General features: G+C 40.8%; 1 protein-coding gene across 1 annotated transcript in view; it reads left to right on the forward strand.

The window, feature by feature from the left end:
* grk6 (G protein-coupled receptor kinase 6) overlaps nucleotides 1-25,780 on the forward strand; it is an 80,200-nt gene that overhangs the window by 35,709 nt on the left and 18,711 nt on the right. Inside the window, exons 3-6 of the mRNA XM_033610079.2 lie at nucleotides 4,565-4,677; nucleotides 11,327-11,404; nucleotides 11,953-12,053; nucleotides 18,885-18,977. Coding sequence (XP_033465970.1) covers nucleotides 4,565-4,677; nucleotides 11,327-11,404; nucleotides 11,953-12,053; nucleotides 18,885-18,977 — 385 coding nt within the window. The remainder of the gene's footprint in view (nucleotides 1-4,564; nucleotides 4,678-11,326; nucleotides 11,405-11,952; nucleotides 12,054-18,884; nucleotides 18,978-25,780) is intronic.

Here is a 25,780-nt window from a genome sequence, read left to right on the forward strand (position 1 = left end):
TACAGGTGATTCTCAAGCTTCAGAGATGCAAGCTGCTTCTGCAAAAACAGACGCAGTTTTTGAGCAACAACAGCTCTATGAAGAAATGTTTTGACGAGAGGATGTCTGGTGTGTGTACGTGCACGAGCATGCAGGGTTACGTGATACACATGCAAATTGCAGAAGGTGCAGTGCATAAAAGCAATAAAATACCAAAGAAGAATGAAGCAGTAAAAGTTACGGAGGAAGAAGATGTGGGTGTAAACAGTGCAGGGGTCAAAATATTCAAAAAGTTGTGTTGTAAAGGCAAATGTGCATATTGTAAATGCTTTCTGAGGGAATGAACTTTACACATTTAATAAGCCTGGAGAATACATGCAGTGTGTTCTGGTGTGAGACACTGAATGGATGCAACACTTTGGCCAGAAGTCTAGCTCATGTGCTAATAGTTGTTCACAGAGATAGAGACAGAAAGCAGCAACACGGGGATTTGTTATTGTGTAATCCCATTGTTGTGTTGGAGTTTTTCTTTGAGTTTGGACTCGCCTTGAGTCACTGCCTGTGAAGCTGTCAGAGATTCTCTGAGTGATACTGGGTCATACAGATGAAAATTGTTTGACTTGCAGATCATTCTAGTCCTTTATGTCCTCTCTGCAGACAACAATCACATTTGTTTGTTCATGAAGCTTCCTGAGTCGCTTTGCATCAACATCAGTCAAAGATGCAAATCAACATGTCCTTGGTGTTCGTTTTTTTTTTTTTTGTCCTGAAGCTCAGCTGGGCAGATGAACTCAATCAACCCCAGATATGTGTCTAAAAACCTTCCTACAAACTATGGTCGGCTACATATAATCATTGTTTCAACAGCATTAACATAGCTATATTCCTATGGGGACCTGCTGCACAATGAAATATAACGTTGGCTCTGACAACAGTTTGTGAAACATGTTGCCACACTTTTTAAACCAAGATTTTAAACCGGGCTCCACTCATAAGCTCATCCATCACGTAGGCTGCCTTCAGCATTTCTATGAGCACTATGTCCCATGACAGATAGTGTGTGGCTGCAACGAAGGCCTCTAGTTTCCCAGCGCGGCGCAGGGTGGCGAACCCCGCACAGAGATAGTTTCGAGCAGCGCAACCCGAGGCACGCCCAGTTTGGCAGACCGAGGTGAGCTGAGATGGGTGTGGCGGCGCAGCAGGGGGAGGTGTCGACAGATCCAGCTTGGCGCAGTGACAGTTTCGTGCCAAAAGGCTTCGCCGAAGGTGTGCTAAAAGCTCGCCAGCTGAAACCAGGTCTAATGTCAGCGCAGGGGGAGCGCAGCCAGTGTAAGCCGAAGTTTGGCTGACCGGCGGACAGTGCGCACACGTCACCAAAACCTCACAGGCAGGTTTCCAGAATGTCAGGCACATTAACGATGCAATAAATACCCCAAAAAAACACTATTCAATGCAACTATCTGCAATCAGCACATGAATGTATCTCTATATCAACTGTCCCGTCACATCTGATGTCAGATCAAAGGGGATTGGCACCGTTTAACACGCGTAATGGAAACCCAACCTGATTTGATTAACACAGCTGCAAACTAATGAGTTCACATCCCTCTCAGCCAACCACAAACAGCCACAGCATCAGACAGGGAGTATATATTCAGCATCTGTCATCTTAGAAAAGTCAAAAGAAAAGAAACAGAGTGAGACTGCGAGAGAGAAAGAGAGAGCGCGCGCATGCACGAGAGAAACGCAACATTGATTTACAATTGTGGTGACCTCCTCCCAGGCTACCTTTGCATCATCAGCCCGTGGAGGTCTGCTCGCAGTTCCGTATATTCGGACACTGCGAGCTTGGACCTCCCAGACCAAAACATCAGTTTCCTCCTGGGAGAAGTTTGGCCGTCTGACGCTGCTGCTCTCTTCTGCCATGGCGAATTGAGTAAACTCTCATTACGCCTTCGCGCGGCGCATTTAAGGGCGAGGAGAGGGGCTCATTTGATTGGTGTGATGTGTGTAAAACCCACTCCACGCCTTCTCTCCTCCCTCTTTCCGACTCGCGCAGGTAGAAGGGACGGAGGTGGGAAAGAGGAGTAGCTGCGCCAGCACGCACAGTGTGCCAAACTTGCAAAATCCGCCTGGCCACACCCAGTTGGCGAAGCGCAGGTGCGCTGCGCCTCCGCCTCGCCCGGTCTGCGAAACTAGAGGCCTAAGGATTATCTGTAAATCTGCCTTTTTTTACTTGATTAATTGTCAACAAAATGTCAGCAAACTGTGAAAAAATGGTAATCACAAGTTCCAAGAGTCTAAGATGACGTCTTAGCGTCGTGTTTGGTCCAACCAGTAGTCAGATTACCACACAAAAGAAGAAGAAAAACAGAAAACATCCACATTTGAACAACTGATTGTCGATATTTCCTATAATTTCTAATCATTTTCTGTCAATTGATTAAATAATCTTTCAGGTCTGAAACATTTCCATTGTTTTCTCTGACAGTCGCTATTTCCAACTGCCAAAACCTCACTGGAAAGCAGGTTGCATAATTATGACACTGTCAAACTGGAGTTGTTGCTGCAGCCATACTTTATAAGATTGTCAAAGGATGTTTATCACTTATTTTCTTCTTTTTAATGAGTTTGAAATAGGGATGTCCCGATCCGATCATCAGTTCGAGTATCGGCTCCGATCACGTTATTTTTACAAAATCGGAATCAGTAGTAAATGATCGGAGGAATCAAAACAACAAAAATGGCCAGGTTTTTCATCTACGTTGTTCATTGTTGCCTCTGCTTTCCAGTGTATAAAGATATAGGCCTATTTTGTTTGTTGAAGACAAGAAGAAGAATTGAATTTGTTTACATTTTGTGCTGCTGAACTACCGATAAGCTTTTTGGATACTATTTAAATAAAAAACAAACCTTATGGGACAACTTGGATGCATTCTCTTTTTTTTTTCTTCGGACTCGGTATCGGACTCGGTTTCAAAATAAAGGACTCGGTATTGGGTCAGATGAAAAATAAAAGTTATCGGGACATCCCTAGTTTGAGATAGAGCTGGCATAATATCAGACTTTCACTACGCAATCATCGTGGCCGAAAGAGTTCATGATAACGATATTATCATGATATCTGAAGAAAATGTGAAAAAAAAGGTATTGCTATGCTAAAATGCTATCAGTCCAAGTCATCTTTAACTTTGTTTATTGTGTGTTATGTCTCTTTTTTGGCAAATGAATTCCACTCAGTAAGGAGGAGAGAGACTTAATGGATAGTGAGAAGGCAACCAGGTGGTGTTTGGGGATGGAGAAGAAGTGATAATGTAAATAAAAACACTACACTACATCATCACGTGTTTAAGTATGATGTCAATGTTTCATTTTTAAGTATCACTAGCATTTGGACTTTAATTCTTACGTTTTTCCGTCTGTCCCACAATTTATTCTCATGACTCCGACACAGATGTCAATAGAAGTTCTCCGTTGCTCCTTTATTAAAAATGTTCCTGTGAATGAGACTATGCAAATGTTATCGGTGAGTGGGTGATAAGACCAGCAGCTCTTTGTGCTGATATTTGACTATTAAATGTGTTGGCGTCATTCACTGTTATTTTCTGTTACACTTCTCTCAGTCAGTCAAATTCCTGTCACATCATTGTGTTTATGCAACTCTGTGGATTATAGATTTATTAATAAAAGTATGGTGGTTTAAATCCCTGGTTGGATTTGGCTACTTCAGGCCTTTCTTTAGTGGTATTCAACCTGTGAATCGGACTATTAAAAAGTGTTGAATTGGACAATACAGTGCAAGGAAGATTAAGAAAATTAGAGAAGATTCTCACCTAGAGCTGAAAGCAATAATTAATCAATCATTAAACTGATAAACAGAAAAACTAACTGAGGATTATTTTGATTTAATGATAATATTTTTCGCTATTTTCTGACAATTTAGATGCAAACTAATGAAGCAATTTATCCTGAAAAAAATCAGAAAGTCAGAAAGCCAACTCTTACTGACCTGACCGAACCTGATTTTAACCTGATTTTGGCATGTATTTTGGATTTGCACCGCAATTTCTCTTGTGATATATAAAGTTTTATATGATCTTATTTCACAAACATCATACAGTACATGGTCTCAGACTCAAAACAAACTATTTGAACTTTGCGCAGCTTGTTGTGGCGTTCTCTTGGATATTTTTTTAGCAGCTCTGCCCATTAGCAGCAGTTAACATGTTTGTATCTCACTAGCACAACACTTAAAAGCATCATTGTTACCTGTGCAAATATATAAACTAAACAAAGAGTTAATGATTACCTGGCTCATTTTGCTGTGTGATGTAGCGCCACTGTTTCTTAGCCCTGATATTATATTTGGTATCATAAATATTCCAGAGAATTTCTCCAGAGAATAAAATAAATGTCCCTTTATTTTATTCCTTCACTTTAAACCCTGTTTGAAATGCTGCTAGCTGATGGAAAGATGCTCTCATTTATATTTCTTTTGCAGAGACTTGCTCGACACATTTTGATTGAAACATAACTGTACTGATGCAGCTCATGAATCAACTCCGTCTCCTCTCTGTCTCTGCAGAAAAGGACTACAGCAGCCTCTGTGAGCGGCAGCCCATCGGACGGTTACTGTTCAGACAGTTCTGTGAGACTCGACCCGAGCTGAGACGCTGTGTCAAGTTCCTGGATGCTGTGGTAAGATGTGTGTGTGTGTGTGTGTGTGTCAGTGTGATGGGGTGTTTGTCTTGTTGCTGGAAGTGTGTTTGTGCTGGGGAGTTTTGTCTCCCTTTTCCATGAGCACTAGTGTGGAAAGACAAAAGGAATGAAGTGTGTATGTGTGTGTGTGTGTGTGGGGGGGAGTGAGGGTGGGCAGTGGGGGTCTCAAGGACTTTTGTGTTTCTTCCTCGAAATGCTCCTCAGTTCCTGTTACTGAAGGGATGGGAAGGGAGGGATGTGGGCGCTTTGTTGTTTTCTTCCCACCTCAAAATCAGCCTCACGCTCATGCGTCGGTGAGAAGGAAGGAGGCAGGTATCCAAAAAAAAAGAGGTTTGATGGAGACAAGGGTGAGAGTGGATGGAAAGGCGGCAAGGGACGAGTTTCTTAAATTGAAAAGAAACAGCACATATAAAGAAAGAAAACACCAACACAAAGGAAGGTTTACTGACATAAAAACATCTGCAGGAAAAATAATAAAAATGTGCACGGGGATTAAAGAGTCACTTCATGATGAAAAACATTTTCTCAATTAGCTCACTTAGATTTTTTTGGTTTTATGGTCCAAGAGTTAGAGACATCTCTCTCTGAAATCTTCATGCTTAATTGACAAAACACGTCCCTTATCAGCGTGTTCCAACATGACCCATGTGGTTCTGTTGACCGTTTTTCCACAAGAAATCTTCCAATAAAAACTGTCCATAGCACGTTCTGTGGATCATTCAAAGTAACAAGGACACTTTTTCTTAAAGTAAAGGTTTTTAAATGTTAACAAACTAAGTTCAGTTAATCTCCATTGCACCTTGTCGGAGGCAGAAGCTCTAAAAATCTGCAAAAATAAAACCAAAACTATCTCTATGAGAAAAGAAAATGTTTTTTGTGATTTGAGTGAACTGACCCTTTAACCAGCTGTTCACTGATTAGCTAGTTCTCATTTAGGGCCATGGAGGCATTTCAGGTTACTGTGCATAAATTCTGCATCAAACTCTTAAAGTTTGGAGTTCAGGAGGAGGAGGAGGAGGAAGTGGATGTTAATATCTGTTTAATGAAATACAGGAACTCTTGACTTCTGGAGAGAAAACTGCGTCAGCGTGTCGACCTCTCTTCTACCTCGTATCCAAGACACACACACACACACACACACACTCACAAACACTTTCTGTTGACCTCATCTGTCACAGTGAACGACTCGCTGCTCGCTCGGCTCAGTTGAGGAATGTTCAGTCACACTCTTGTTTTATTCCCACCAGACTGGTGTGTTGTGTGTGTGTGTGTGTTTGGTCCCATTGATGCTGTTTCACTTTTTTTTTTTTTTTTGAATGCACAGTTATAAGTGATAAACCATGATTTCCTCCTTCAGTCTTACGGGCACAAAACAGTGGGAAGTTCAAGTTCTTTATTTCTATTATATGCACAACAGTAGGTCAGTTTCCTTCCGCCTGTTTAATGCCCATTTTCAATATGTGTAGGAAAAAAAAAACTGGAGTGGAAACATTTTAAAATCTCAAAATAGCAAAAAAATATTTACGCTTGAGGGAAATGGAGAAGTGTATCGATAAAAGATAAATGTGACTAAGTGCAATGGAAACACATTTGGGTAAATGATGACATACCACAGTTGCATCGGCCACTGCAAGCTCACTTTGTCGTCTCTGGATGGCTTTTAACAGCTTCTACACACAGGGCTGTTAACAGAACTCTTCCAAGAGCACTTAGCCGTAATATTAGTTGTCCAAAAATTTGTTAATATACATCCATTGTTTTCCTTCTTTTGAGGATTAACAAGCGCTCTTTTACTTACATTGTCTTGCACCTGACTGGAGAATCAGCACCACCCACCCCTTATCTCGATGAACCAACTCCCAATATTTATGTAACAGCAGTGGATGGAAAACTGTGCCTATTCACTTTTTCTTTTGCAGATTTTCTGAAAATTCGGTCAAAATTTATGCTACATTGGGTTGAAAACCCAACTAATCACAGACAAGTAATCATTGGCAATGAAAATCGTGAGCCTCAGACACCCTCCAACAATTAATTATGTATAAAAAACAAAGTAGTACATCACAGGGTGTTTACAGGTCCTAAATGTCTAAAATGTCTCAAATTAAGTTTTCTTAATATAAGGCCTTAAAAGCTCTTGCACTCCACCCCCATTCTGTAGCAAAAACGCCTAAAATGACATACCCAAATTAAAATGTCTGTAGCTTCTGAACAACTCTGACTACATGCATGCATGAGGTCTTGCCAGAAAGAAAACTCCCTGAAGTTTCTTGTGAAAGTGAAACACTAGGTGATACAGAGACAGAGTAATGGGCCTCTGAAGTCAGTAAAAAATTGAAGATTTTGCCTAAAATAAAATAAAAAATGATTTTCAGGATGAATAACTGTCTGTGGCTTCATCTGAGCAGGTAAATGACACTGTGGGGCTGTAGGCACACTATCAATGAACACTTGTTTCAAATTTGAAGAAGATTGCTCAAAGTATGACCATTCTACAGTGTTTGTTCCATGAAAAGATCCAGGCAGAGCTCAAAATGACAAGAGCGCTCACTCGGCTTCAAAACAGTACTATCAGTGATCAAACAACACTCAGCCAGCTTCAAACATTGTACCTTATTGAAATCAGGTGTGATTATGATAGCTGATGTTGTTTATGACACAGAAACACCATAAAATATCACCAAATAAAGCCATATGAAATGTGAAAGTTATGATCCCACTTTCTAGACAGTAGAGCTCAGCCAAAAATAGTGGTAGGAGTGAGACTCTTACCTTTTATAAAACAGCTACGTGCCTGCTAACAGCTCCGCATAAGATTGCAAGTAATCGTTTAACTTTTCCCATCAAAAAACGGCATGACATGACTTGGCACCATTCATCGTGATTTTGGACTTTGTGTGTTTAGGCTGCTCTGGTGCAAAATACATATTAAATAATCACATGATTTGATGACGTAGTGCGTCTGTGAGATACCATTTAACAGAGGAGGGAGGGAGCGAGGATGTCAGCGTCCTGGCGGAGTTAGAGAGGTTAAAAAGTCGTAAATTGTCTTAAATTCAGATTCGATGGGTCTTAAATATTTTCTGTCACAATTCCACCGAGGTGGAAGTTCATATAAGGTGGTATTAAAAAGGTCATATCTATAGACACCCTGCATCAAGTACATTTACTCAAGTACTGTACAATTTTTAGGTACTTGCACTTGTGTCAACGTGCTAATATTTGCTAATTACTGCTAAAAAAGTTTCAAACTTGATTGCCTTTTGAAGACATGCAATGAATGCACTCAACAAACCCACAGCAGCTGAGTAGCAACCCATGATGCTTCACTCTCTGTAGGAGCCGGCATCATACTGGTGCTCTCTCCATTTTAAAAGAATCAGCTGTTGTAAACACATAAATGTTTAGTTCTGTAATATAATAGAGCCAATCTGTCACTCATAAAAAATATAATGTCTTATATTCCAACTGGAAAATGCCATCGCTAGATCCTCGCTGCTAAGCTGAAAGTCTAAGCTTTAATTGTGTTTTAGCTTTAAATGCTGATACAACATGAGTTTCTGAGTAGTTCAGGTCGGACAGAATCATAATCACCGAGAGAAAAGAGTCTGTCGGAAGTGTTGTACTTGAGATGATTCTGTTTGTTAGCCTTCCTGTCTCTGATGTGTGAAATGAAATGTCACGTATGCCTATCGATTGATCAGTGATCAGTAACTCCTTTGATGTCAGCTGTGATGAGTGGAGGTGGAGAGGTTGATGAAGACCTTGTCCATCTCTCTGTCTGTCTGTGCAAAGGCAGCGAGGCTCCAGTCTGACTGACCAGCTCAGCCAAACTGCTTTACAGCTCTCAGTCGTCCAGCGGGTACAACTCACATATGAAGCAATTATGTTCTCTTTTACCCCACAACCGCTTCCCGTCTCTTCACTGAGAACTCTGCAAGAGCACGAGATGGAGAGGGGAAAATGAGATTTGAACTGTCTCCGCTGTCACTTAGCATTAGTTTACAGGCTCTCGCTGTGAGAGGGGAGAGGAAGCACTTTGGAGTTTTCCAGGCAGGCTCAGTTTACTGCAAGTCATTCAGAGGGATGGTTGATGTGAGGGGGAGTAGATACAATCAGTTCATGTACTGCAGGGTGTGGAACCGGCCTCCCAAAACTCGTCAATTAAATCTTAAATTGGGTTTTCTGAAGTCCAGGCCTTTCAGAGGTCTTCAGTGGACGCACACAGACAGCTGGAAGCACAGCTGAGCAATCATTCAGTATTATTGTTCATTGGCTTTCAGCACATCATCATGATGATATGATCAGATCGTGTCATCATGTGGAAAATGTCAAGTAGTCCAAATGAGAGATCCCAAGCTAATTCAGAACTAACAAAGCAAGAAGTAATTGAAGCTTTTGTTGTTTTCACGTGCACATACAACCTGTTTTTGACATGCTTGACATTTTATGACGTTGCATATACTTGTATTTATTAGGTCAAAAATTCAGATCCATACTGTGATGCTGATTTTAACCATATTGCTAAACTTCAACTTCAGCATGTCGTTTACACATTTGGACGACATGACACAAAGAATATTTCAACCCAAAACAATGTAAATACTGCAATCACACATCCCTAGGCTTCCTATGGTGCCTGTAAAGTTATCAGTACAAACAGACTTTGACCAATGGCCAAAAGAAAGGAAGCAAAAAGAGATTATAAAAGGTCAGAAAACCTTTTGAAAATTCCTGTGCAGCATTATCCAAACGTCTTGTATCCATTCTTGAGCTCATGGAAGAATTTTCAGACGTTTTGCTGTCTTTCATTTGGCCTCCATCGAAGTCTGTTCATGTTAAGGATGCTCTCCTCAAAGGCCCTGACACACCAAGCCAACAGACGGCTGTCGGGCCATGACAGCTGTCGGTGAGTATCTGGCCCTAGTTTTTGCAGTGTGTCCCGCACTGTTGGCCCTTGTTGGCAGTTTTCAGCCAACTTAGCGTGTTGAGTCGGCTTTGAAGCTGGCGGAGCCCATCGGTGAATGAAATCACTTTGATTGGCAGTTCAACTCAACGCATGAAGAGAGAAACAGAAGTGAGTGAAGCAAACAAACAACTGAAGTCAAGAGGGAGTCAGATCAAGATAAACATGTTCTATTAGGTAAAATCATTTTTTAGGCATTGAGCTCTGAAGCAGAAATGGTTCATGATTGTTTGTGTTATTGTTTGCAAATATCATTTGTTCCTTTCAGCATCAGGTTGTGTTGTTGATGTGCTAACTCGCTAGAGCATTAACAGAAAAGTCGATTTGTCGACGCGTTGACGTCAGTGGCACAAGTCGACACCCCCCGGGAGGAGTCGACAAGTCATGTGTTTTTTCCCTCTCTCTCTCTCTGTGTGCGCTTGTGTATGGAATGCAGTCGCTGCCTCTGATTGGCTTATGCTGATACTTTATCCTTGACTAAGTGAACATACTCGGGCGTACTATTAGCGGAGCAGACTCCGTGAGGAATGTCCGCAGTCATTCAGGCTTTCATAGTCGAGCGCACTTCCGCGTTGTAGTTTCCTGTAAAAATGTCCGTGAAAAATCCCAGCAATGTGAAAAATACATGCCGAGCAGTCACTGGTGTGCGGAGCAGAGTCCGTGCGGTCATAAAATCTGAGCTTTACGCGCACAGGGCTTCCGCTTTGAGTCCGCACGGACTTCCGCAGAGTCCATTACGCGTACGTTCTGTCCGAGTATGTTCGGGCCTGAGAGTGACAGACACACATCACATGTGTGGAGATACTTCACTTTCCTCCGCCGTGTCAATGTGATGACGTCACCAAATGACTTGTCGACTCGACTTCAACTTTATTGACAGATAAGTCGACCTGAAAAAATTAAAAGTCATTAATGCCCTATAACTCGCTAACTACCATCTTGAATCCGTCCTGTCAGTCTTCAGGTTTCCCTTTTTGTGTGATAAATACAAGGCGTTTCTCAATACCAAGTACCCCAAGTTCGGACTTGCCTACGTGGGAGTTTGGACTTGGCAAGTTCGACTCGGGTGTACAAACTCCCAAACACAGCTGCCGTTGCCGCTGGTCTGTGAGAAATGCATTCTGGGATACCTGGCTGTCAAAACTCTACACAAGTCACCTCCGAATGCATCCCCAATGGAACGGGCAGAGCAAGTTCACATCCGGGCATTTGGACTGTATTTGGCTGGATGCAGACTTTGAATTGGAACAGTACTTGTGCTGCGACTGATGACGTTTCACAAGTACGCAAGAACATAAGTACAGGCAAGAACGCAGACTGAGAAACTCCTACAGACTGCTGCCTCCTGCGGGTATAAAGAGATATTTCCTCTTATGCAGGCACAGAACATACGTGCTAGTTGGCCACTGGCTGTAGTTTTTGCAGTGTGTTCAAGTACAACTTTTTGTGTGGCGATGCAACAGTCGGCCTTCGCCACCACTAGTTCTTTCATGACAGTTTGGTGTCTCGGCCATAACGCCATTCGATATAAAACACTTTCTTGGACCATAGAGAGTCCAGGGAGGTGAGTGCTATATACAGTTTATACACAGAGCTCGTGTAGCGACTGATGGTCACCTCTTGCCTCTCACACTCAATTTGTCTTGATGTGTTTCTCTGCAGGCGGAGTACGAAGTGACTCCAGATGAGAAGAGGAAGGAGTGCGGTCAGGAACTCATCGACACATACTTCAATCCAAAGGTAGCTGCTGCTTTCATGGACCTCTGTAACTTTCTGTGTTTCACTACCAACTGTGTGTGTATTTCAAAAGCTGACGGTCTGATTTGATGAATAGTCATCACTAAGTTAGATTGATGTCTAACGTTTTGGATAGCCACTGGCCTCCATATATACATCAGATAAATTTGCATACTTTGACTTGTACAGAAAGGTATTTTGCCCATAGATGTACAAAAATGAATACATATATAAAAATCAAATGAACTCTGACTACAGCTAGGTAATCCATAACTTTAACACACAGTAATTTGCATTATTAGTAAGTAAATGTCTTCATGTGTTCAGTCCTGGGTGGGTTCCAGATCTGTCTGTGCTTCAGTTTTTCACCGGCATCTGTGCGCACACAGGTCTGAACATGCAGACGTCTGTGAGTGACGAGGATAATAATCTCTGAGCACCGTCTTAAACCCAGTTCATCCGGCTTTCCCCTGTGAGTTTACTGTCAGACTTGAGTCACTGTGTCTACCTGGACTTAATGTTTTTTTTTTGTTTGTTTTTTTTTGCGGCAGTCAGAGGACCATGTGCCTGAGGTGGAGGAGGCCATGATGGCTCAGTGCACCGAGAGGCTGCAGGAGGAGGCCTGCAAAGAGCTCTTCAAGGACTGTACCAAGTAAGATCACAGGGATCTCATTTTGGGCTTGCTCATTATGGTCTGTTATTCTGTTTAGCCCCTTCCAGACAAGAAATTAGTGCATTCCTTAGTCAGAGCCATCATGTCCTTGGTCTTATTTTCAGAAATATGAATGTTTTAATGCCATGAAAAATAATTTACATTCCATCTAACACAATCTGGCAGATTTATGATATTTTGTAGACTAAAATAACCAAATTAATTTAGTTTTTGGCAAAAATTTGATTAACAAAAAAATGGTTAGAGAAACCACATATAGTAATCTAAGGAAATGCAATTTAGTTAGTTAGTTAGTTAGTTAGTTAGTTAGTTAAAGGAGCAGATAAAATGTGAAATGACGTGATTTTCTTAAAATGGTTCTAAAGTTTGATTTTCCCCATGAGGATCCATGTAGCACTGATGATGCTGGATGACATTGCCCAAAATGTCCAATAAATGAGTTACCACACAACGTATAACACACAATAACAAGTCAGTGTACAGTTTTTTTCTTTGTATGGACCAAATGAATTGAACTACAGGCGTAAAAGTGACCCTAATGCCATTTCACACTGGAAATGCTGATGGACAGAAGTCCAGAAACGATGTGTATTGAGATGAGATTAGTTTTCCTAAATTTAACCATAACAGATCAAATTGTAGAAACATACCAGATGTAATCCATTTCCTGATAAATTAAAGTTCATGTACTTGCATGATTCTTGCACTTTTCAGTTGAATGCACAGAAGTCTTTGGCACTTGGACATCTCAGCGGCAGCAGGATAAAGCCCCCCATGGTGTCCAGACACTGGTGGTGGTGGTGGCCGATGACTATGAGGCTGATGACTGCTGAGGCAGATGAGGCTGATGAATCCGTAAAGACTAAGTGGTGATGGGCGCGCACGACTGTAGCAAGAACTGCAGCAGAGAAAGAACCATATTTAAAATGAGGAGCAGTAAGATGATAGGCTGACAGAGAAGGTGTGTTGCTGTGCTATTGGTTGATTGTGGATCAGCTGATGACTCAATTAACAGGCCCAACAATGACACCTAGAGATAGAGAGTGAGCATACGAGCAAGGAGTGATTGGCAGGGTGAGAAAGAAGACACACAGCCTGAGCATGGGAAGCATTGTCTGCCTGACTGTTTCATTGTAAGTCGCTTTGGATCAAACATCTCTTCAAACAACGGGTGATAGTGATCACTCTTAAAACATCCTTCTTCTCATCCCTCTCTGTCTCTCTGTGAGGTTTCTGTTCTCTAGATAGTAAAACAGAAATCCTGAGGTGCAGCCACAGTCATGCGAAGCACATTAAAGAGAGAGCGCTGCGGGCTCCACATGAAGCTGTGGAGTGCTGAACACTGACCTGAATGTCGGCTCTGTCTCTGCTTCTCAAGTCAGAAAACTCAAGTCCTGAGTCGACTCGCTGCTCTTTTTTGTTGTTGTTTAATGATATGAGTTAGAAGTCATCAAATCTGGGACTTTGGTCTGATTTGAGTCTAAGTCATGCGACTTGAGCCTCCACGTGTGTCGGATTCTGATTGGCATAGAGGAAGACTGCCGTAGAGAGTGAGGAGGCAATATGTTTCATGTACGGTTTAGACTACATGATATCAGCCTGATTATAGCCCGTCCTGGCAGACGTCAGGTGCCACAATTCATCATTTTATCCCGTGCAGTGTGTCAACATCCCGACAGAAGGTCTAGCATGTTAAAAGAATTGCTTTCCATGACGTGCTCCCATTCAACCATGACCCATAGGAGCACAGAGCGCTCTTCCACACACAACTGTAAACATGACGAATCCAAAGAGAAATTATGTTGTTGATGCTGCAGCTGTGAAACTGAGGAAAGGTCACGGTTGTTTTTTTCTTTTCTTTTCTCAGGCTTTTCTGAGCACAAGACAGTCATCGTCATACACACCACCATTGTTTGATTACATTGTTCCTGGGACCTCCTTCCCAATGACCTCATGCATGTTATGAAAGACGTCAAGCTAAGATTGGTTGGGGACCAGTGTGTACTCTGTCGTGTCTCTCAGCCAAAGCACAGAATTTATGACTCTATGATCGCCTGATCTGACGCAGTCATCATCGTAACAGGCAAAAATACTGTGTGAACCCAGAATATAGAACAACTTATAATACCTGGAAATGTTCTGGCTTTATTTAAACGAGGGTGTATCCCAGCATGCATTTTTAGCAAGCTCAATGAGAAAATTACAGAAATACAGAAAACAAAGTTCATGACAGAGCACCTTCAACCCTGAATATCTCACTTTTACTTGTAACTCTGGATTTATTTTCCAGTATTTCCCAAATGAGGAAGTTCAGTTCAGTTGAGAGCGCTCAAAATTTGGCTGTGATGCAGAAAAATCTTCTTATAAACACTATAAATTTGAATGACGCATGATGCAGGCGAGACTCAGAAGACCGAGAGGACTATTTGAAATAAATAAAGACTAAATAGAGATAACTAAACACAAGACGGACGCAAATCATCCTAATAAAATACTTGTTTTTAGATGAGGAAGAGTTCATTGTTCATTCCATAAACAACACTCACAGATTGAGTAACATCCTCTAACGGCTCTGTTCGTGCTTGTTGCGTAGGCGTGAGGCAGCACAGAGGCCAGTTTGTTTTTCAAGCCACATCAAGCACAAGACATGAGTAACGTACTACGCTGCTGTGCACAGTATTCACAGTGCAAACTCTGCACTCAGTTTATCTTTATACAACTGATAAAAAGGTGGTGAGGAAGTTTGCTGATTTTCTGCATTTATCTCATTTTCTACATCTCCCACAAAATCCCTCACGGTCTCCTCCAATTTCAAACCGATAATAATTAACCTTTTATTCCCTGCATCGTCCAGTCAGTGCCCAACCTTTACATGGTTAATGACACTGATTCTAATGAGGAATGAGATCAGTTTCTTTAGAGTAACTATGAAACTACTAGAACATCATTCAAAGCAGTGATGGATTAATTGTGAATACTGCAACCTAGGCTTGTCACCATACCAGAATTTCAGTAGTCGATACCAATACCAGTGAATTTCCACGATTCTCGATACTCATTCGATACCACAATAAAAATTAAAAAAAGAAATTGAAACTCACTCACCTTGAATTCTTTAAACAAGCCAAGGTGCCTGTTTTTTAAGTGTTTAGCCAGGTTTGAACTTGTCAATCAGTCAATCAATTTTATTTATAAAGCCCAATATCACAAATCACAATTTGCCTCACAGGGCTTTACAGCATACGACATCCTTCTGTCCTTAGGACCCTCACAGCGGATAAGGAAAAACTCCCCCCAAAAAATGGTAGAAACCTCAGGAAGAGCAACTGAGGAGGGATCCCTCTTCCAGGACGGACAGACGTGCAATAGATGTTGTGATATCAGTGTTGTTGTTTGCGTGATGCTGGTATATGACAGCAAAAAGACGGGGACCTTGACACTTAAAGCTACAGTTGGTCCCCCTCCCATCCGTGCTCCGTCCAAAGCCACGCCCCCACAAACTTGAACGAGCATCCTCCAGTACACCAACAGAGAAGCTAATGTTAGCATTGGACTAATACGAGCTACAAAAGTAGCTAAGTTGGCTAACGTTACATATTTCATGAAAATAACAAATCCCCCCGAAGCAAACAAATAATTACCTGTCCAACAGAAAGACAGCAACCTCTGCATCACTTTTCAGGCCCTTCAGCTCCCTCACTTGTCTCCACCATTCAAAAGCTGCACCAATGTTAAGTATGGTTTGTCCTCTCACTTTATCCAAAGCCTTTTTCGTCACACCTTTTCTGCCTCCAACTTTCTTTTCTCAGCCTGTTTAGCGGTACGAGCTGTTACAATTAACACTGTAAGTGGTACTTTTGGCTGCATTTTCTCTGCCATTGTTCAGCAAACTTATTCTCCTGCTAACTCAGTATTTCTGTTGAGGAGTGTGCTGAATATTTCCGGCAACGGTGACACGTGATGAGTGCACGCAGGGAGGAGGGAGGGACAGAGGGGGGCGTGGGCAGGACCAGAGCGATATATAAGGACGAGACATGAAGGCATCTGATTGGTTCTTTCCACTCACACCGAGAGGCAGGGATTGGTCAGAGTTTTTATAGGCCTGCAGCTGCCACAGAGGTCGGATTTTTTTTGTTCCTTTTTCTGAACACATTATGTATTGACTACTCTCAGGATGGAAGGACCATTTCGCCCAGTATAACAAGAAGTGTTTCTGAACAGGATTACCAACTATAGCTTTAAGAGGCACATGACGAAGGCTTGCCATGGAAAGAAAGATGAGAGTCAGCCTTCAATGTCCACGTTCGTATCCTTGAAAAAAAGTCAGGTTTAAACTGGGCTCGGGCTCATAATTACTCGGACAGAACATGCACGAGCTCGGGTGGGGTCAGGCTGGATTCTGTGGGCCCGATCTAAGCTCTAGCACTTGTTGAAGTCATTGTTTCTAGCAAAGCAGTTGGAGAACAGGCGTTCTTCTTCAGCGCTCGTCCTCAACACAGACTGACGCGCGTATACTGCCCCCGTCAGTTCCAACAGGAATTGACACACATTGTATCCGGTACTTACGGTACCGAAAAAAAACAGGTACTGACATATTTTTTGCTTGTTGGCATGGACTTGGTACCGATGTATCGGTTCTCATGACAACCCTACTGCAACCAAGTGTTTTTATTTTTATGCCTCCGTGATGGCCATAGCCGTAGTTGGAGGCATTTTGTTTCCAGGTTGTCCATTCCTTTTTTGTGAATGCGATATCTCATCATGCCTGGAGGAGTTGTTTTCAAATTTGGCACAGCCGTCCACTTGGACTCAAAGATGAACTGATTAGATTTTGGTGGTTGTAGGTCAGAGGTCAAGGTCACTGTGACCTCGTCTGTTTCATTCTCGTGAACACGATATCTCAAGAACACCATAAGGGAATGTTCTCATTTTTGGCACAAACATCCACTTGGACTCAACAATGAACTGAATAGAATTTGGTGGTTGAAGGTCAAAGGTCAAGGCCACTGTGACCTCATAAAACATGTTTCTGGTCATAACTCAAGAATTCATATATTAAGTATAACAAAATTTCACACAAATGTCTCAAAGGATGAAATAATGAAGTGATGACATTTTATATCCAAAAGGTCAACCTCACTTTGACATCATAATGTTCTGCAAAAACACATTTCTGGCCATTATTCAACATCATGAACAGGAAGAGGTTACATCTGGTAAGAAACTGAATCGGTGACACTAATCTTGGGTGACCACCTTGAAACTGTGCTGATTATCTTCAGTGCTGCCAGGGGGAAGGTGTGTGTGAAGCATCCATGTTGTCACTGACATGGATGCAAACAGTAACTGCAACTTGACTGATTCATGGAGGCATACAGCCGTGAGGCGGTAAATATGACTGTTCATCTCAGTGTCATTCAGATTGTTATGCTGTAAAGCCCTGTGAGGCAAATTGTGATTTGTGATATTGGGCTTTATAAATAAAATTGAATTGAATTGAATTGTTACAAAAGAATGCCAATATCTCATTTCTTTTATTTCAATTGATATCATATTCCCTCACACTTTTCACTTTTATTTGTCATTGTTTCAGTCAGACAGTGACCTTGATCTAAACTGTTTTATATGCCAGTTGACTCAAAACACGAGTAAAGCCTTCCTGTATTAGCTCCTAGCTCCTGAAGGCAGCATATTGCCTGAGTTAAGCTCCTTGTCAGAAGATTATTGAATTCAAAATTAATCCAAATGCTTACTTTCATTTGAAATTTGGCTGGTTACAGTTCTTTTCCTTCCTCTGTGGCATCACAAACACCTGACAAACACTGGTGTTCTGCGAGCACACAGTGAACTAAATATTAAATGAAGCCTGAATTGCCAAGAAGTGAAGCTAAACGGGCCTTAAGGTATGAGAACGCAACTTCGAAGAGAAGAAATTGTCCTCTTACTAATGAATACAACAGCAAAAAATGCATCCATTCTTGTTTTCGCCAGTGAAGCCTCACTTATGATGTGATATGACCCGTAGCCAAGATACTGTTAACCTCACAGTTGCTTGTGGTGCTGTTACACCATGGTTCATCATGTAATAGATAAACATGTTGATGGTTCTATCAAAAAATACACATAAGGCAAAGACCTCCCCTTTGCAGCACTATTGATAGATAATAATATGACTGTTCTAGGGCTGCAACTAATCATTTTAAGAATTGATTAATCAAGAGTCCAAGATGACATCTTCCAAAACCATAAGATTTTCAATTCACTCGCACGTAAGACACAACAAAAGCAGAAAATCCTCATAATTGAGAATTTGGCTCTTGATGATATTTAGCATTTTTGCTTGAAAAATGACTAATATGACTGTTTCAATAGTAGATTTGGTTTTAATTCACTCTTTAAAGCAACTAGGGCTGCAAGTTACGCTTATTTTCCTTACAAATGAATCTATTGTTTACTTTTCCAATTGAATCAATTCATTTTTTAGACTGTAGAATGTGAGGCATTACTGAAAAGGGCCCAGTTGTTTCGCATATTGCAGCGTAACGTCTTCAAAGGACTTGTTTTTTCCAACTAACAATCCAAAACTGAGAGTTATGAAACAGGAAATAGGAAATCCTCACATCAAAGAAGCTGGATCTAGAGAATTTTTAGATTACTTTTGTATGACTTATAAATTGTTGTTCATTTTTACGAAGCGACTAATGAAGTTAGCATTTCTAATCATTCACTTAAGCATTCAAAGAGACTGACAGGAAGTTGCTGCAGCCTTTTCAGACTGATGCAGATGCTCTTTTGTTGTGTTTTTTCCAGATTGATCCACGACTACCTGAGCGTGGCGCCCTTCGCAGACTACCTCGACAGCATGTACTACAACAGGTTCCTCCAGTGGAAATGGCTTGAGAGGTAATATTTGTTACAGCTGAGTGAAATTAACCTCCCTGTCTCATCTCTGTTTCTTTCTCAAGCTTTTTTCTTCTTTGTTCCTCCAGCTGTCGTTTCTCTGTATTATGTACATCAGCATTATGTATAATTTCTTTACACACATGCCACTTAAAAGCTCACCAGGTCTCATTTAGAGGCTACATTAGCCGTAAGCTCCACCGCAGTACCAGTAACAACATGCTCAGCGAGTTGCCTCATTCCTTCCTCTCCCCAGTGTCCTCATGTCCTCGGGGTTACTGGGGTGAGAACAACGCAATCCTCGAACTCCAGAGTGATATCACCGTTATATATTTCAAGACAGGAGTGTGAGATTGCTCAACTGCAAAGTTTCACACTTGAGTGCAGTGACATTCAGAGCAGGCTGTTGTTGTAAAGGTTAGACGCAAGTGATTGTACTATGTTACAGGGAATACCTGAGAAGGTTTTGTTTATTGTAATTATGGGTAAAGTGATGCGGGAGGTGCAGCAGGTAATTCTGGTGTCTAATCAGGTTTCATAATGGCAGTAAAGAGCATTCATTAGTGGAGAAACATACTGACTAAAGACGCTGTGTACATTTGTACGTATTGTTTAACTTTGAAGAATTCTTCTGAAGAATAGTTTCTGTAGTAAAGATTTAAAGTCACAGAGTCTAAACTTTGCAGGTTTAAATGCAGAAGCAGAAGGTTCCAGGCGGAGGGAGCAGGATACGGCATATAAAAGCTTTAATACTAACTTTAAATGAAAAAGTGTGTCACACATTTATGTGGAATAAATTTACACAGACAGTATTTGTAACATAAATGACATTAAGGAACAGAGAGTTACTATTAAAGGTCATATCATAAGACCAGCTTCACTGCAAAGCTTTTGCTCACAGCCATCGCCACTCTATTTAAATGAATGAATTAACATAAACACAGCGACTGCAAATCAGATTTTAGTGATGAGACCAAGCAAAATAATGTTACAAGTTACCAGGATGTAACTCCATCACAAAAATATGGTTTATACAAGTCTATAATGCAAAGTAAATGAATGAAAACAATGTAAACACAGTTTGGAAACATAATATAATTAAATGATAAGTATAATTGAAGCCTCAGCTTGATCATTTACCGTACATGTGTTGCAGTGGTGATATTAACAAGGTCTCTGCAGTAGGGATGGATATTAGTACTTGAGTATTTGAGTTTGACGTCAGTATTCATTCAAACTATACTGTAGAGTAATCTCTGTTTGTGGAAGAACATATATAGTAAATATAAACACAAACTGACCATTCTACACGAAAAGTTTAATTTTTTTGGACAGGACGCAGTGATGTCATGGCTATCTATAGATATCTGCACAGATCCATATTGCAAAAATGATAAATCCACACTGCAGCAGAAAACATTCAGCATTTTTGAGTCAGACACGACTCAGTCTAACGTTACCAGCAGAATGGAGACCAGTCATAGGAGTGATGTTTGTAAGTTTTTCAACAAATTAACAACATGAATGTGCAGCGCAACACTACGTTTTTTCGCCTATTGCCATAATCCCTATAGTCATATGGGTAGGTACATTACCTTTAATTATCAGTGCCTGTTGTTCTGAGATCGGTGGGGCAGAGCTGCCTGCTGCTCAGCGCACAAAATGGAGGTCAATGGTACGGCTCCCTTTCTCCCTCAAAACTAATCAAATACACCATCAGATGACTCCAAAACGCTCTTGTGGACAACTTGTAGCTTACACATTCACCACGCTATGAAATAATAATGTAATATTACAAGACAGAGTTGTTTTGAAGCCAAATGCACAGCCGGAACTACATTCCAGACATACAGTACTTGCCGGGCTTGTAGTACTTTACTGTAGTGCTTGATTTCAAACAGTTCCTGCTGTGCATTTGGCTTCAAAAAAAATTGCAGAACAACAGGCACTGACAATTAAAGTTAAGGTATACCTACTCATATGACTACAGGGATTACGGCAATAGGCGAATTTGCCAAAATGTCGAACTATCCCTTTAACCCATAGATACAGTTTTTGGTTAGGTGTTCATTTCGGGCCTTATTCCCACACAAAATTCATTCATTGCAAGTATGCGAATATGAAATATTGAATATGATATTGTAAGGTTGACGATTTGTGCTGTACCAAAATATTCACACATCAGGTTTTTTATAATCATCAGTAAATGTGTATGTAATGACAAAGTGAGTAAAGGCAACAGCTAGAACAGTCTGGCTTTTAAAACCAGGAAAAGACAACACTTATGATATTGTGATATCCAAAATTTAGGATGATATCTAGTCTCATATTATGATATTGATATCATATCAATATATTGCCCAGCCCTACGTGATGTCTGGTTTCTAACATGGGCTGTAAGTAAATAATGATCAGAGTGATCACAAGAACAACGATACAATTTTGAGTGTGGCTGTGTAGTAATGTACCGAAGAAACACGCCACAATAATAACTAACAGAGCAGCTGTGTTTCTATTGGCCAACTGAACACATCCGCACCATCAAATTTGAACAAAGGTGAACTCTGACCTGGAAATCGCGTTGAAACAGGAAACACACACTCCAATTTATCCGTTTTATAGCTTCCATATAAGTGGATGGGAAACAACAGGAGTATTCTATGGACAGAAGTGTCACACGTTGAATCTGCTGTAGCTGAATGTATTACTGGCACACTGTCACACAAATAAACAAAAATCCAAAGTTCCCACAGGTTGTTTCCCTGGGAATAGAGACCAGAATCTGTTGAGAATTTCCCGGAAATACTGGGATCTCATTTCCTGGTATTCACTCACACTGCTGTTTGACATAATTGAGTATGAATCCCTCTGAGTGATAATTTGTCTGTGGATAAATAAATATGTCACCACAATAATGGATGTTATGAGGTTTATCAGGTTTGTGTACAGACAGAGAAAGTTTGTCAGAGACCTCTAAGGTTCCCAGACTCCTCTTTGAAACCCTCAGTGATGCTGTAAACATGCTATCTATCCCGCAGTGGACTGAGTGGTTTAAACTGGTATTCTTAAAGGACCAGCTGAAACAACCCACATGGGAGGCCAATGCATCCACAGGGATTCTTGTTTTGGTGATGTAAATACAAATGACAAGAGAAGAAAGGAAGATAAAGAGAAAGATAGGAGACATTCAAAGAAACCCCAAATCAAGGAGACAAAACAAAAAGAGAGAGGGTAGAGACAGATGGTACGTCTGTGTGCCCACCAGGAGCAGTGTTGGCTTCTCTCCCCGTTATTTACAGCAGGATGAGGACTGTTTCTTCCAGCCCCACAAGCTGCTTATCAGATTAAAAAAAACGCCTGGCATGTCAGCTTTCCAGGAACTGTGTAAGGTTGATGACCTTGAATTTTCCGGTTCATCCAGTGGGGTTTGGAGAAGTTTTCACAAACCACAGGGTCATTGGAGTCTCTCCACGGAGGAGAATTCCTAATCTTTCAACTGCAGTGAAAACACAAAAGCCACCACCATAATTGGAGATGAAATGTTTTCTTGCAGCAGAGATGTTGCAATGACTTGTCAGGAGGCAGAGGAGATGAGTGCAGAGTAGAGCACTGAGCTGATTGTGTTATCACAATTACAACCAAAGCTGTGTAAGAATTCAAGAAACCTTTTAAAAAAAATGTACAGTAGGCGTAATGTGGGATTTATACTTCTGTGTCGTATCGACGGCTAGGGTACAGCGTAGGGTCTACGCCACCGTACCCTAGCCTGACATGCGCTTCCCCATGTGACTACATGCCACGGCAATGCAGACCTTCTGTCTATTTTTGTAAGCTGACACCATTTCCAAAACGAAGCTTTTATTTACTTTAATTTCACAGATGAGACACAATAAATTGTGAAGACAGTAAAGCCTCCACAAAAACAGCATTTAAGTCTTGCATGTGATTTATCCTTCAGGGATTTATACTTAGGGATTTATCCTGGCTTCATATCAGCAGAGGAAATCTCCGCTCCTCGCTAGGCTAATTTATACAATGTAAAACGCCATAGGTTTGTGCTAATAACGTTAGCATGTTGCATTTGTTTGGAAAACGTGTTTAATATGTGAGCTGTAATGGAGCCAAATTTGTAACATTACCTTTGTTACATGTTGCTGTTGTTCCTGGTTTTATATGAGTAGAGGAAAAGCCTGCTAGCCGCTAGGCTAATTTACACAATGTAAAATGCCATAGGCTTGTGCTAATAACATTAGCATGTTGTATTTGTGGGGGGAAATGTGTCCAGCAAAAAAGAAGAAGCTTTGTCTGTGAATGCTGCGAGTTATAGAAAAGCTGATTTGTGTTCTTGTGTTTGAAAGTGTCTCTATTAAGCCATGTTTAATGTGTGTTTAATGTGTGTTTTGAATCATTTAAACTTTACAGCACAACACTAGTGTTTTGGAGGTGTAACTGCAGAGTGACACAGACACACCAACGCACAAGTATAAATGTTCACAACAATGTAGGCCACGTGTGTAGGCTATGGCGTAGGCTCTGCATAGAGTTGATGCACATGTTTAAATCCTGCTTAAATCTCAGTATTTTCATTTCTGTGTAGAAAACTAAATGCAATTATTTTCTTTAAAGTTTATTACATTGTAAAGACTGCTGGCTGGTCAGGCTTAACTGAGGTTGAATTAAAGGGTTAAAGAATTGCAAATGATCTTCCTCTGTTACAGTGGAAGTTGACATATAAAGATTAGAATAGAATTCTTTAAACTGCTTATTAATCTCTTGTAGATCTGTAAGTATTTAACCAGTATTTAACTGTATTTTATCAATAGCAGTTTTTGCCATCTCTCCTTTAAGTTGTCTAGACAGTAACTTTTGAGGTTTATCACTCAATTCAAAATGTTTTTGTTTTGATTTTAAAAGTAGACAGCCAATTTTACTTTCCAGAAATGAATTGTATTCACTTTTTAATTTTAGAATCTTATTGTAGTCATATTGAGATAGCATGTTTTATATGCTTCTTTTAATTGGGTAATTTCCTGTTCAAATTCTATTCAATTTTTCTTTTTTTTCTTGGATGACTCAAAAGCAATAATAAATCTTCTCATTGTAACTTTAAGTGCTTCCCAAGAAAAATAAAAGTGAAGAAGAAAATAGAAAAAAAAAGTTTACATTGTTATTTAAGATATCAGTCTCACAGGATAAGGGCACACTGAAGACCTGAACACAAGTCACAGAGCCGTCACTCTCTGCTAAACAGCCTTGTCCTGCTTTAGAAACGTACACAAGTAAAACAACCAAAAAGCTAATAGAGCAATGGGCAAGCGTCCGGGAGAAGACAACACTGAATTTGTCCAAAAAAAAAAAAAAAAAAGCCATTGAATATGTGTGACTGTTAACAATTTGAAAATACATAGTACAGACACAGAATCATATAAAAGTTTCTAGAAATATCACAGGATAGACAATATTCACAGGAAATAATCAGCTCACCCAAATCTCTCATTTACACAAACCTCCCACAGTTATTGTGTTCACTGTTTAGGTTAACTGTACAGTTTATTAGTTGTTCTGTCCTCTTATTCTTGAATATGATATATAATATTTACACAATATGTCACTTAGTCAGGGGTTGTCAGTCTACTCAGTGATAGTAAAGGGTTCCCTGTGGCAAAAAGGCTGGGAACCACTGTCTTACACTATGATTGGCTGTCTGCCCAGTCAAAGGCGGGACCTTAGTTCAAACCATTTCCTTTTGTATGGTGTCACTCTGTTGTGTTGCATTTAGGAGTTTCATTTATCTTTTGAATTATAATTTAAACGTGGGAATGTGAGAAACTGAGAAATCCTGTATAGGTAATGCTATTCCAACGTGTTTGAGCATGCACATACGTCATGCCACCCTTGCATCAGTCAGTGCCCCACCTGGGCCACCCTTTTCAAAAAAGTCTGCACACGCCCCTGCCTTAGATGATGTGCTGTCTCTGGTCTAAGGAGTGTTAAGCCTTTTGACACACACCTGCGAGTTGTTCATGGCTGTGTTTTCTAAAATGTCCAAGAGTACTGAATTTAACTGACAAACATAATGTCCTTTCATCAAAAACATAAAGAAACCCTTTATTTAAGGTTTAAGTGATGCACGCAGAGAATGAAGATCCATGTGCAGTAAGCAGACAGGAGTAAACTGAAAGCTTCTTGCAGACAACACACATACTCAGGCTGGAGGCTCGGTAGCACAGTCTCTACTCTAGAGCATCGACTGACCAGCTGAAGGGACTCATATACCCACAGACTAATGAGCTGATTGAATAGGGCTGGGTAATGGCTGATGAAAGGCAGCTGCATGTTCAAGAGTGCAGCCAGAGTTAGGGACCTCTGGAGGCCACAACGGGCCAACACAGGATCTGACAGTCAGCACAGTGGGGTTACAGTAATACTAGGAGGCGTTGGGAAGCTCATCCACAGCTGTGACAGCACTTAAACAAGACTTTCACTATGTTGGCTTCCCGTCCAACATCACTGTTCTGCTGATTCAGTTACTTTCACTGTGTGTCCAACAGGCATAAACACGACTCAGTCACGAGACTTGAATCTTTATTGTTCATGTTTTAAAGTACAAAGCAGCCTTGTTATTCTCAGACAAATAAAGTTTCAGACAAATCACACACCATGAAAACTCCTGAATAATCAAACAGTCACTGCTTTTTTTAAAGTGGATGTCCGCATACTTGGATGTTCCGCTCTCTCCTCTGTTGTTGCAGCTATGTGCTCAGTAATGCAAGTAAAATCTAATCTGACACAAAATCCTAGTATAC

The sequence above is a fragment of the Epinephelus lanceolatus genome, chromosome 11, assembly GCF_041903045.1.
Source record: "Epinephelus lanceolatus isolate andai-2023 chromosome 11, ASM4190304v1, whole genome shotgun sequence".
Taxonomy (NCBI): domain Eukaryota; kingdom Metazoa; phylum Chordata; class Actinopteri; order Perciformes; family Serranidae; genus Epinephelus; species Epinephelus lanceolatus.